Source organism: Hemiscyllium ocellatum, chromosome 36 (assembly GCF_020745735.1).
Source record: "Hemiscyllium ocellatum isolate sHemOce1 chromosome 36, sHemOce1.pat.X.cur, whole genome shotgun sequence".
Classification (NCBI taxonomy): Eukaryota; Metazoa; Chordata; class Chondrichthyes; order Orectolobiformes; family Hemiscylliidae; genus Hemiscyllium; species Hemiscyllium ocellatum.
Genome location: NC_083436.1, coordinates 4,037,888 through 4,051,095, shown reverse-complemented (window position 1 = coordinate 4,051,095; position 13,208 = coordinate 4,037,888). Strand labels below are relative to the sequence as shown.

Below are 13,208 nucleotides of genomic sequence, written 5' to 3'. Positions count from 1 at the left end.
GTCAGGTCTCAATGATACTAAGAATTTGGCAAGCATTATTCGAGACATTTATGATAACATACTGCTGGAATTTCCAAAACAAAAACGTTAAATAATCAGTATGCTTAATGTGTATTTTTTTTGTCCTGGAGCACATACACATAAAGAGCATTTCACCGCTCTGTAAAAAGAAACATATTACATTCATACTACGGCAGCCGGTCGCTGCATCGTTCTCACAGATTTCAGCTAGCTTTGTAAACAACAAACCTACAGAAACGGACGCCGCAACCAGCACAACATGAAACAATACAGGGCGATGGCGCCTCAACAGCTCCTGCTCACATTCACATCATTAGGCGCAGCGAGATTTGCAAAGTGCATTTCTTAAGAAAAAAAAATCAACGGTTCCTACTCACCGTGAATGTCGGTGCAATTGTTTTTAATGTAAAAAGCTGACAGCTTTTCGACTCCCCCAGCATGTGCTTGTTTTCCATCAGCGAGTGAGTGCTGGACTTTGACAGCACTGACAGACCGAGCAAGCCGCTGCCTCACTGCCCTGACCTCAATCCTCCCCACTGCATTCTCAATCCGCTGCACCATTAACACATCAGCCAGTATTATTTTGTTTAAAGTGTATTTTGTGGATGAAACTGTTTCTCAAGATGGAGGAGCAACATATATGCACCTGCTACATGCGCAGTAGTCCCGTTTCTTGGACAGACATCAGAGGAAAGCGGCAAAGCCTGTTAATTTGGAGTTCAGATTCTCGAGCCACAATTTTTGATTTGATTTTTAAAAGTTAAGAAGCGTTGGCAAATGGTGTGGTGTTGCTTGATGTTCTTTCAGTATTTCCTTTGGGTCGTTTCTACTCTATTAATGTTATCTCCTTAACAACAATCATTGATCTGAAAAAAACTCAACCACTGCAGACAAGTTAATATTGCCACAATATTTTGATATATATGTACAGTATATGAGTAAATCGCTGTCTTTTGAAAATGGGGCTAAGTGTTTCTGGATTCAACTTAGTTAACACAGAATTTGCACTTTTGTTGGTAAAAAAAATGAAAGCATTGTTGCATTCTTTATGACTTCCTACAGAAGTTGTCATTGGCTTGTATCTTTATTGTACCTGTAAAGTATCAGTTTAATCTTCCATAATATGTTGTTTCCATCACTCCTTGGGGCAAGATGTTTGGGTATTGAATTCGTTTTTGTTCCAATCCTACTCAGACCTTCCACTACCTCTATTTCCGATACATTGATGACTGTAATGGTTCAGTTTCTGGCTCTGAGCTTGAACTGGTGAACTGCAACTTTGTTTTGCAAGTTTCACTCTTCTCATATTACACCTCTAATACTTCTCTTTCCTTCCTCAATCTGCCAGTCTTGTTTTCTGGAACGTGTAAATCCATGTCTTCTAATAGAGGCATCTTTGCCCACAATTACTTTGAGGGCACTTCCTCACAACCGGCTTCCTGTAAAGTTTACTCTATTCTCTCAGTTTCTCCTGTCCTGTCTCACTTGTTCAGATAATGCCAACCTTCTTTACTATAAGACTCTATAGGAGCAGAAACTAGGCTATTCAGCCCTTCAAGTCAGCTCCATCATTCAATCATGGCTCTCGTGTTTTTCAACCCCATTTTTTCTGTTTTGGCCTCATAGCCTTTGATCCCCTTGGCAATCAGGAATGGATCTATCTATCTTAAATGTACTCAATGACCTGGCCTTCTGTGGCAATGGATTTTACAGATTCATCACTCTATGGCTCAGAAGTTTCTCCCTACTGCCACTGTAAAAGACCTTCTCTAAGGCGGCACCCTCCGGCCCTCATCTCTCCTGCTAATGGAAACACCTTCCCAGCATCCACTCAGTCCAGAATGTTCAGTATTCTTCACGTTTCAATCAGATCCCCCCTCAAACTTCTAAACTCCATTGAGTATACTCCCAAAGTTCTCAAATGTTCCTCATACTTTCACCCCTGGGTTCATTCTCATGGACCTCCTCTGGACCTGCTCCAATGCGAATACATCCTTCCTGGCCCAAACGTACTCACAATATTCTAAATGTTGTCTGACCAGAGCCTTTTAAACCCTCAGAAGTGCATGCCTGCTTTTGTATTCCAGTCTACTTGAGATGACTGACAACATTAGATTAGATTACTTAGATTAGATTAGATTACTTACAGTGTGGAAACAGGCCCTTCAGCCCAACAAGTCCACACTGACCTGCCAAAGTGCAACCCACCCAGGCCCATTCCCCTACATTTATCCCTTCACCTAACACTATGGGCAATTTAGTATGGCCAATTCACCTAACCTGCACATTTTTGGACTGTGGGAGGAAACCGGAGCACCCGGAGGAAACCCACGCAGACACGGGGAGAACGTGCAAACTCCGCACAGTCAGTCGCCTGAGGGGGAATTGAACCCGGGTCTCTGGCGCTGTGAGGCAGCAGTGCTACCCACTGTGCCCATTGTATTTGCCTTTCTAACTACTGACCCATCCTGCAAGTTTACTTTAAGAGAAACCATGACTAGGACTCTCAAGTCCGTATGTGCTCCAGATTTCTGAATATTTTCCCCAATTAGAAAATAATTCATGCCTCTATTCTTCCTACCAAAGTACATGATCTCACACTTTCCCACATTTTATTTCATCTGCCACTTTTTTGCCTACTCTCCTAACTTGACTAGATTTTTCTGCAGCTCCCTGCCTCCTCAATGCTACCTGCCCTTCCACCAATCTTTGTGTTATCTGCAGACTTAGCCAGAATGCCATCAGTACCTTCATCCAGATTATTAATGTATAAAGTGAAAAGTTGTGGTCTCAATACTGACCCTTGTGGAACACCACTAGTCACTGGCTTCCATCCTGAGAAAGACCCTTTTATCTACACTCTCTACCTTCTGCCCAATAGCCAATCTTCTATCCAAGCTAGTAACATCATGGGCCCTTACTCAGCAGCCTCCTGTATGGCTCCTTATCAAAGGACGTCTGGAAGTCTAGATAGATAACATCCATTGGCTCTCCTTAGTCTAACCTGCTTGTTATCTCAAAGAATTCTAACAGATTTGTCAGGCATGACCTCCCCTTGATGAAACCGTGCAAACTTTGCCCTATTTTACCATGCACTTCCAAGTATTCAGAAATCTCAGCCTTCACAATGGAGTCCAAAATCTTACTAGCAACTTACTTACTCAGGCTAATCAGCCTATAAATTTTTCTGCAGCCTCCCTGTCTACCTGCCCCTCCACTGATCTTTGTATCAGCTGCAAACTGTTGCCTTATTCCCTTCTTAACAGGGTGGTGGGAGGAGGTAGGGTGATTACATTAGCAATTTTCCAGTCCTCTAGGCCCTCCCTGACTCCAGTGATACCAGAAAGATCACCACTAAAGGCTTCACTATCTCTTCAGCTATCTCCTTTAGAACTCTCCGGTGTAGCCTATCAGGTCCAGGTGATTCATCCACTTTCTGGCCTTTCTCCTTGTTGATGGCCACCATACTCAGTTCTGCCCTCAATTCTCTTGAATTTTTGTGATATCACTTGTGTCTTCCATTGTAAAGACTGACACAAAGTACTCATTCAATTCCTCAGCCATTTCCCTGTTCCCCATTAGATTAGATTACTTACAGTGTGGAAACAGGCCCTTCGGCCCAACAAGTCCACACCAACACGCTGAAGCACAACCCACCCATACCCCTACACCTAACACTATGGGCAATTTAGCATGGTCAATTCACCTGACCTGCACATCTTTGGACTGTGGGAGGAAACCGGAGCACCCGGAGGAAACCCACGCAGACACGGGGAGAACGTGCAAACTCCACACAGTCAGTCGCCTGAGGCGGGAATTGAACCTGGATCTCTGGTGCTGTGAGGCAGCAGTGCTAACCACTGAGCCACCGTGCCGATTACTATCTCTCAAGCATCATTTTCCAACAGTCCAATGTCTACATTTGCCTCACTTTTGCCTTTTATATATCTAAAGAAACTCTTGCAATCTTCCATAATTTTACTGGCTCGCTTACCCTCTTTTTGATGTTCTCCCTCTTCATTTCATTCTTCGTTTTCCACTGTTGGTCTTTGAAGGCTTTCCATTGGCCTTCGCTACATTATCTACTTTGTCTTTTCCTTTTATGCTGTCCCTGACTTCACTGGTCAGCCATGGTTGTCTCATCCCCCATGTACCATGCCTCTTTTTCCTTGGGATGAATCTCTGCTGTGTCTCCTGAATTACTCCCAGAAACTCCTGCCATTGCTGTTCCACTGTCTTTCCTGCTAGGCTCCTCTCCTAGTGAATTCTGGTCAGTTCCTTCCTCATTCCTCTGTAGTTGCCTTTATTCAACTGTAATACTGTTACATCTGATTCCACCTTCTCCCTCTCAAACTGCAGAGTAAATTCTGTCATATTATGGTCACTGCCTCCTAAGGGTTCCTTCTCCTTAAGCTCCCTTATCAAGTGGTGGTGCACATTGGCACCAACGACATAGGTAGGAAGAGGGGTGGGGAGGTCATGAAGGAGCTCAGGGAGTTAGGCTGGAAGCTAAAAGCTAGGACGGACAGAGTCATCATCTCTGGGTTGTTGCTGGTGCCATGTGACAATGAGGCAAGGAATAGGGAGAGAGTGCAGTTGAACACGTGGCTGCAAGGATGGCATAGGAGGGAGGGCTTCAGGTATTTGGACAATTGGACTGCATTCTAGGGAAGGTGGGACGTGTACAAGCAGGACGGGTTACATCTGAACCAGAAGGGCACCAATATCCTGGGAGGTAGGTTTGCTAGCACTCTTCGAGGGGGTTTAAACTAATTTGGCAGAGGGATGGGATCCGGACTTGTAGTCCAGCAAGTAGGTTAGCTGTTTTTCAGGATGTCCAAGAATGTAGGGAGGCTGTGGAGAAGGTAGCACTGACAGGGAATACTTGCGGACACAGAGATGGGTTCAAGTGTGTATACTTCAACGCAAGGAGTATCAGAAATAAGGTGGGTGAATAAAGTCTGGTTGAAGATTTGTAGCTCGGGTGTCCGTTGTTGTGGTTCTGTTCGCCGAGCTGGAAGTTTTTGCTGCAAACGTTTCGTTCCCTGGCTAGGGAACATCATCAGTGCTATTGGAGCCTCCTGTGAAGCGCTGCTTTGATGTTTCTTCCGGTATTTATAGTGGTTTGTTCTTGCCGTTTCCGGGTGTCAGTTTCAGCTGTAATGGTTTGTATATGGGGTCCAGGTCTATGTGTCTGTTAATGGAGTTTGTGGATGAATGCCATGCCTCTAGGAATTCCCTGGCTGTTCTCTGTCTGGCTTGTCCTATGATGGTAGTGTTTTCCCAGTCAAATTCATGTTCCTGGTTGTCTGAGTGTATGGCTACTAGGGATAGCTGGTCGTGTCGTTTTGTGGCTAGCTGATGTTCATGGATGCGGATTGTTAGCTGTCTTCCTGTTTGTCCTATATAGTGTTTTGTGCAGTCCTTGCATGGTATTTTGTAAACTACGTTGGTTTGGCTCGTGCTGGTTATTGGGTCCTTTGTTCTAGTGAGTTGTTGTCTGAGTGTGGAAGTTGGCTTGTGTGCTGTTATGAGTCGTAAGGGTCGCAGTAGTCTGGCTGTCAGTTCTGAGACGCTCCTGACGTATGGTAGTGTGGCTAGTCCTTTTGGTTGTGGCATGTCCTCGTTCCGTGGTCTATCTCTTAGGCATCTGGTAATAAAGTTGCGTGGGTATCCGTTTTTGGCGAATACCTTGTATAGGTTTTCCTCTTCCTCTTTTCGCAGTTCTGGTGTACTGCAGTGTGTTGTGGCTCTTTTGAATAGTGTCCTGATGCAGCTTCGTTTGTGTGTGTTGGGGTGGTTACTTTCATAGTTTAGGACTTGGTCTGTGTGTGTTGGTTTCCTGTGTACCCTTGTGGTGAATTCTCCGTTGGGTGTTCTCTCTACTAACACGTCTAGGAATGGGAGTTGGCTATCCTTTTCCTCTTCTCTCGTGAATCGTATTCCTGTGAGTGTGGCGTTGATGATTCGGTGTGTTTTTTCTATTTCTGTGTTTTTGATGATTACAAAGGTGTCATCGACGTATCTGATCCAGAGTTTGGATTAGATTTATGGTAGGGCTGTATGTTCTAACCTTTGCATAACTGCCTCTGCTATGAGTCCCGAGATTGGTGATCCCATGGGTGTTCCGTTGATTTGTTCGTATATCTGATTGTTGAATGTAAAGTGTGTGGTGAGGCACAGGTCTAGTAGTTTAAGTATGCCGTCCTTGTTGATAGGTTCGGCCTCCTGTGTTCTGTTATGTATGTCCAGTAGGTTGGCTATTGTTTCTCTGGCTAGGGTTTTGTCAATTGATGTGAACAGTGCCGTCACGTCGAATGATATCATGGTTTCTTCTTTGTCTATGTGTGTATTCCTGATGATGTCCAAGAATTCCTGTGTTGATTGTATGGAGTGTTTGGATCCGCTGACTAGGTGTTTCAGTTTTTGTTGTAGTTCTTTGGCCAGTTTGTATGCTGGTGTCCCTGGTAGTGATACTATGGGTCGGAGTGGGATGTCTGGTTTGTGTACTTTGGGTAGTCCGTAGAATCTGGGGGTGTTGTTGCTTTCAGGTTTCATTCTTTGCTGGTCCGCTTTGGTTATCTGTCCATTTTTTTGTAGATTCCTTAGTGTGTTGATTATTCTATTGGTGAGTTGTGGCCCCACACCACCTTGGTTGTGGAGAGAGATAGGTGCATGCAACAGGGTAGGTTTTATAATTGGGGGAAGGGTAAATACGATACTGCAAGACAGGATCTGAGGAGCATAAATTGGGAGCATAGATTGTCAGGGAAGGATGTCGTTGAAATGTGGAACTTTTTCAAGGAACAGATACGACGTGTCCTTGATATGTATGTACCTGTCAGGCAGGAAAGAAATGGTCATGTGAGGGAACCTTGGTTGACGAGGGAGATTGAATGTCTAGCAAAGAGGAAGAAGGAGGCTTACATAAGGTTGAGGAAACAAGGTTCAGACAGAGCAGTGGAGGGATACAGGACAGCCAGGAGGATTAGGAGAGCTAAGAGAGGGCATGAAAAATCTTTGGCAGTTGGGATCAAGGATAACCCCAAGGCCTTGTATGCGTATGTGAGAAACATGAAAATAACAAGAACGAGGGTAGGTCCGATCAAGGACAGTAGTGGGAGACTGTGTATTGAGTCGGAAGAGATAGGAGAGGTCTTCAATGAGTACTTTTCTGCAGTATTTACAAATGAGAGGGACCATATTGTTGAAGAGGAGAGCATGAAACAGACTGGTAAGCTAGAGGAGATACTTGTTTGGAAGGAAGATGTGTTGGGCATTTTGAAAAACCTGAGGATAGACAAGTCCCCCGGGCCTGACGGGATATATCCTAGGATTATGTGGGAAGCAAGAGAGGAAATTGCAGAGCAGTTGGCAATGATCTTTTCGTCTTCACTGTCAACGGGGATGGTACCAGGGGACTGGAGATGGCGAATGTTGTGCCCCTGTTCAAAAAAGGGAATAGAGATAACCCCGGGAATTACAGGCCAGTTAATCTTACTTCGGTGGTCGGCAAAGTAATGGAAAGGGTACTGAGGGATAGGATTTATGAGTATCTGGAAAGATGCTGCTTGATTAGGGACAGCCAGCACGGATTTGTGAAGGGTAGGTCTTGCCTTACAAGTCTTATTGAATTCTTTGAGGAGGTGACCAAGCATGTAGATGAGGGTAGAGTAGTGGATGTGGTGTACATGGATTTTAGTAAGGCATGGATTTGATAAGGTTCCCCATGGCAAGCTTATGCGGAAAATCAGGAGGCATGGGAGAGTGGGAAATTTGGCCAGTTGGGTAGAGAACTGGCTAACCGGTCGAAGTCAGAGAGTGGTGGTAGATGGTAAATATTCAGCCTGGAGCCCAGTTACAAGTGGAGTTCCGTAGGGATCAGAGAACAACAGTCCTCTGCTGTTTGTAATTTTTATTAATGACTGGGAAGAGGGAGTCGAAGGGAGGGTCAGTAAATTTGCAGACGATATGAAGATTGGTGGAGTTGTGGATAGTGAGGAGGGCTGTTGTTGGCTGCAAAGGGACTTAGATATGATGCAGAGCTGTGCTGAGGAGTGGCAGATGGAGTTCAACCCTGTCAAGTGTGAGGTTGTCCATTTTGGAAAGACAAATAAGAATGTGGAATACAGGGTTAATGGTAGGGTTCTTAGTAAGGTGGAGGAGCAGAGGGATCTTGGGGTCTATGTTCATAGTTCTTTGAAAGTTGCCACTCAGGTGGATAGAGCTTGTTAAGAAGGCCTATGGTGTATTAGCGCTCATTAGCAGAGGGATTGAATTCAAGAGTCATGAGGTGATGTTGCAGCTGTACAGAACCTTGGTAAGGCCACATTTAGAGTACTGTGTGCAGTTCTGGTCGCCTCACTTTAGGAAAGATGTGGAAGCTTTGGAGAGGATACAGAGGAGATTTACCAGGAGATTGCCTGGAATGGAGAATAGGTCGTACGAGGATAGGTTGAGAGTGCTAGGCCTTTTCTCATTGGAACGGCGAAGGATGAGGGGTGACTTGATGGATGTTTATAAGATGATCAGGGGAGTAGATAGAGTAGACAGTCAGAGACTTTTTCCCTGGGTACAACAGAGTGTTACAAGGGGACATAAATTTAAGGTGAAGTGTGGATGGTATAGAGGGGATATCAGGGGTAGGTTCTTTACCCAAAGAGTGGTGGGGGCATGGAATGCGCTGCCTGTGGGAGTGGCAGAGTCAGAATCATTGGTGACCTTTAAGCTGCAATTGGATAGGTACATGGATAGGGGCTTCAGCTAGGACAAATGTTCGGCACAACATCGTGGGCCGAAGGGCCTGTTCTGTGCTGTATTGTTCTATGTTCTAAGTCTGCCTCATCACACAACACTAAATCCCAGTATTGCCTGTTCCCTAGTGGGCTCGACCACAAGCTGCTCCAAACAGCTATCTCAGAGACATTCCACAAATTCCTTTTCTTGTAATCCATTACTAACCTGATTTTCCCAGTCCACCTACATATTGAAATCCCCAATGATCACTGTAACCTTGCCTTACTTACAAGCCTTTTCTACCTCTTGGTACATCCAAATCCTGACTACTGTTTAGAGGCCTGAAGGTAACTCCTATAATGGCTTTTTCTTACCTTTGCGGTTCCTCATCAGATTGTACATCATCAGACCTAGTTTGATTTAATTTCATTTTTTTATAAAAAAAACAATCCCTCCTCCTCTGTCCACCTGCCTGTCTTTTCAAAAGAGACAGAAAAATCGCAGATGCTGGAATCCAAAGTAGACACGCAGGAGGCTGGAAGAACACAGCAAGCCAGGCAACTTCAAAAGTCAATGTTTCAGCTGTAGTCCTTCTGAAAAATTAGAAGTCACAGATTCTCGACCTGAAAATGTCCCGTTATTCCAACCCTATGTCTTTCATTAGTTAGTGAAACCTCAATCCATACTAGTTTACTGTTTTCAACATCATAGATTCTTATCTTGTTAAGTAGCCTGACGTCCAGCACCTTATCAAATGCCTTCTAGAAATGCAAACACATGACATTCACTGCTTTCTGTTGGATGTTATGATTCATCAAAAAATTATGTTTGCTAGTATTTACTGTGTAACATGATACTTTCTTTAATAGCTATTATAGAAGTACTTTCCAAAATTCCAGTGTTGGATAATAAAGGAAAGAATTACAAGAAACATAGAGGTCACCATATCCAATAGAGTACCTTCAAAAAGTGCCGAATATTCCCTATTTTCAATATTTATCATTTTTAAAAATATGAATTTATTCTGAGGAAAAATGGTAAACCAACCCTCAGGTGAAGGTGGGCAAGGGGAAAATGATCATCCAATGTCAAGAAAGTAACCTGCCCCCATAGGAATATCATATAATAATTGCTCAGCGACAGAGGACAATTCTTGTAGGAAGTAGCTTTCATCAGGTGGTCCTCAGGGAGCTGTCCTTTTCAGGCAGTCTTCATTAGACAAATGGAAAATAGACCAAAAGAAATGGAGGAAGACCCAGGCAAGAGTTCCCCAACACCTTAGAATGTTGTCCCCACCATTTTATCAAGACCAAAACATTCGGTGCCAACAGTCTATTTATTGGCTGGTATCAGTGAATCATGCCCAATTCATATCTGACAATTTATTAGAATACTTTGAGGAGGTAACTGAGGATAGATAAAGCGAAGTATTGATTTTAGGGGATTTGTGATCACAGTTATCTAATATAGACAGTTAATGATTTTAACAATTTTCTGATCATCTATTGCAAAGCAGTATTTTAGGTATGATACATTAGTTAATTAGATAAATACATCTTACAAAGTGAGAATTGGGCATGATTCACTGATACCAGCCAATAAACAGACTGTTGCTTTTGTTTAGGTTATAGAGTTGGTGTAACTTGGTTGTCAAATGATCTTTCACAAGCCATTTTTAGATAAGCACATGTTTAGAATAAGCAGAAGAGATCCAGGGGAGGTTTAGTTAATTGACAAATGGGGAAGATGGTGTGCTGCTTACAGTTGATCCAGATGAATAGGTAGTCTCTTAGTGGTAAAGGAGTCCTGTTGAGTCAAAATTCAATTTGTGATTCCTTTCAGAAGTTGGGCACGAATGGTAATTGGGCACAATTACCAGGCTGAAGTAGACATTGAGGAGCATTGGTTCAGCTATGTGATTATACCAATCTCAATGCAGAATAGCTTGGCCTCCAATCTGTGGTAAAAGAGACACTTGTGATCACGTTGTCAAGCGAAAGTCAAAAGCTGATAATTAATTTTCCTGGATTTCTAGGAATTTTCAAAGGACTTCACATTTGATGGAATGAAATGTCTTTGACTGATCTATAAAGGCCATGAAGAACTCTTTGTGATGTTCCAGACCCTTACCTTTGTTACGACACAAGGATAGCAAGCCAGACTAAACCAGATTTACTAATCATAGATTCACAACACAGCGAAATTAAAACATTTGGTGACCCTCAAAATTATCCATTTGTCCAAAATAGACTTGAAGAATTACTGATATCATCCACCAAGTTTATAACCTAGAAATAAATCATCAATGTGCTAACAGAACATAGGTAAAAAAAAATAAGGCAACTTTCTTAATATCTATGATTTAAGCCCAATTATCTTTAACCAGAAACCCCACTCACACATTGACAGACAGACAGACAGACACAGTTAAGGGATAAAGGGAAGAAAAGAATTGGAATGTGACATACCTTCAGAAATGCTTGGTTAACAGAGATCTTCATAGACAAGTAAACTGTAGGTCTTGCTTGAATTCCAAAGTCACTGATGCATCAGACCAGCTCCAGTAACTTTCCAGGATTATTCACTCACTTCTTACAGAGGAGTATTTTCTTATCAAACAACAATCAAGTTGACAACTGTAGTAAAACCAAAAGACAGAGGGAAGAAAACAAACCAGAAGCTTTTTCAGAACACACTCACAGCTCAAAAGTCCCACTCACCGGTGATTCACCCATTATTTCCACTCTTTTAGCAATCTTCTCTATGATTGGCTGGACAACAATATTCCATCCTTGATTGGTCAACTCAACATCCAACCAGTTGCCAGTCTTGAGTGGTGAACATCTCAGTGCCAAAACAACGTAGGTATTCTTAAGACAATAATTAGCCTACAATTATCCTTCCAGGCTAGTTTCCATAACCAAATTATCAGTTTGTTTGGTCTCTCCTCCTCTCCAAAAAAAAACTGCTGCTCAAAATTCAAACTTTGATCCTTAATTTGAGTTCCAAAGCAAGAATAAAATAATGAAGGTCTCAAAACCATGGATGGTTATAAATCACATTGGACTTCTTAAAGGTAATGGGTTGGGGTGAAAAAAGGTGTTATTCACTTCATGATATAAACGGATGAAATTCACTCCCTAGAAGGTTTGAAATCGATAAGGAGGTCATATTGGAAGATCTCATAACGTAGTTCCTCTCACTTTGTTTATGTTGCATGTGGTAGGTGTCATTTCCTTCCTTCCTTCCTTCTCGTAGATGCAAGTGAGCATTACAGATGTTGGAGATCAGAGTAAAGAGTGCGGTGCTGGAAAGATGAAGGTCTCCTGCTCCTCGGATGTTGACAACTTCCTTCCTTGTCCTCCCAAATCAGATTCTGTATCCCAGGAAATACAGGCTGGGCACTCAGAATTCCCATTTCATAGGTTCCAGACCGTACAGAGCTGAATACCTTCTCATATGCTAATACGGCTAGAGAGTTTATTAAAACCATAATGAAGCCTAAAAACGGACATGAAACTAAACAGACCTCCTGGCATCAGCTTAGGCACTGAAAGAATAATGGCAAACACATCCCCCTCGAAGCATCAAAGTCCGCTTTCTCAATCTCCGATTGATACAAAGCAAGAAAAATCCAAACCAGCTGGTTACTGCGCCATCAGGCCACCCTAATCATCAGTAAAGAAGGTGTCTCCAACAATCTAATCAAGAGGCTTGCTCATCAATAACCTGCTCACTGCTTAGTCTTAGTTCCGTCTGAATCAATTAGCACCTGACCTCTTCAGAGCCTTGATCCTGACATGGAAACAATTCAATTGCAAAGGAAAAGTAAGAAGACTGCCCTGAACATCATGGTAGTATTTAACTAATTTTGGCATTAAGGAACACTTGCAAAATTGAAGTTAATGGGAATTGTGGAAAAACTCTCTGCTTGTAGGAATCATAACTGACAGAAAGAAAGATGGTTGCGGTTTTGGAAAGTCAATTATCTCAGTCCAAGGACATCACTGCAGGAGTTCCTCAGGGTAATGTTCTAGTCTAACCATCTTCAGCTGCTTTATCAGTTGTCCTTCCCTTCACCATAAGGTCAGAACCGTAGAACAAGAACATTACAGCACAGTACAGGACCTTTGCCCTGCGCCAAGCTGTGAAACCAATCTTAATCCTGTCTAATCTACATTATTCCATTATCATCCAATGACCATTTAAATGCCCTTAAAATTGGCGAGACTACTATTGTTGCAGGCAGTACATCCCATGCCCTTATTACTCTCTGAGAAAAGAATTTACCTCTGACATCTGTCTTATATCTATCACCCCACAATTTAACGCTATGCTCCGTTGTGTTAGCCCTCACCATCTGAGGAAACAGGCTCTCACTGTCCACCCTATCTAATCCTCTGTACATCTTGTATGTCTCTGTTAAGTCACCTCTCCACCTCCTTCTCATG

The 13,208-nt window shown here is 43.0% G+C and overlaps 1 protein-coding gene across 1 annotated transcript in view; it reads right to left on the bottom strand.

Moving 5' to 3' along the window:
• glrbb (glycine receptor, beta b) overlaps positions 1–9,159 on the bottom strand; it is a 216,188-nt gene extending 207,029 nt beyond the window's left edge. The window contains exon 1 of the mRNA XM_060851436.1: positions 9,132–9,159. Coding sequence (XP_060707419.1) covers positions 9,132–9,159 — 28 coding nt within the window. The remainder of the gene's footprint in view (positions 1–9,131) is intronic.
• Positions 9,160–13,208: the final 4,049 nt, after the last annotated feature.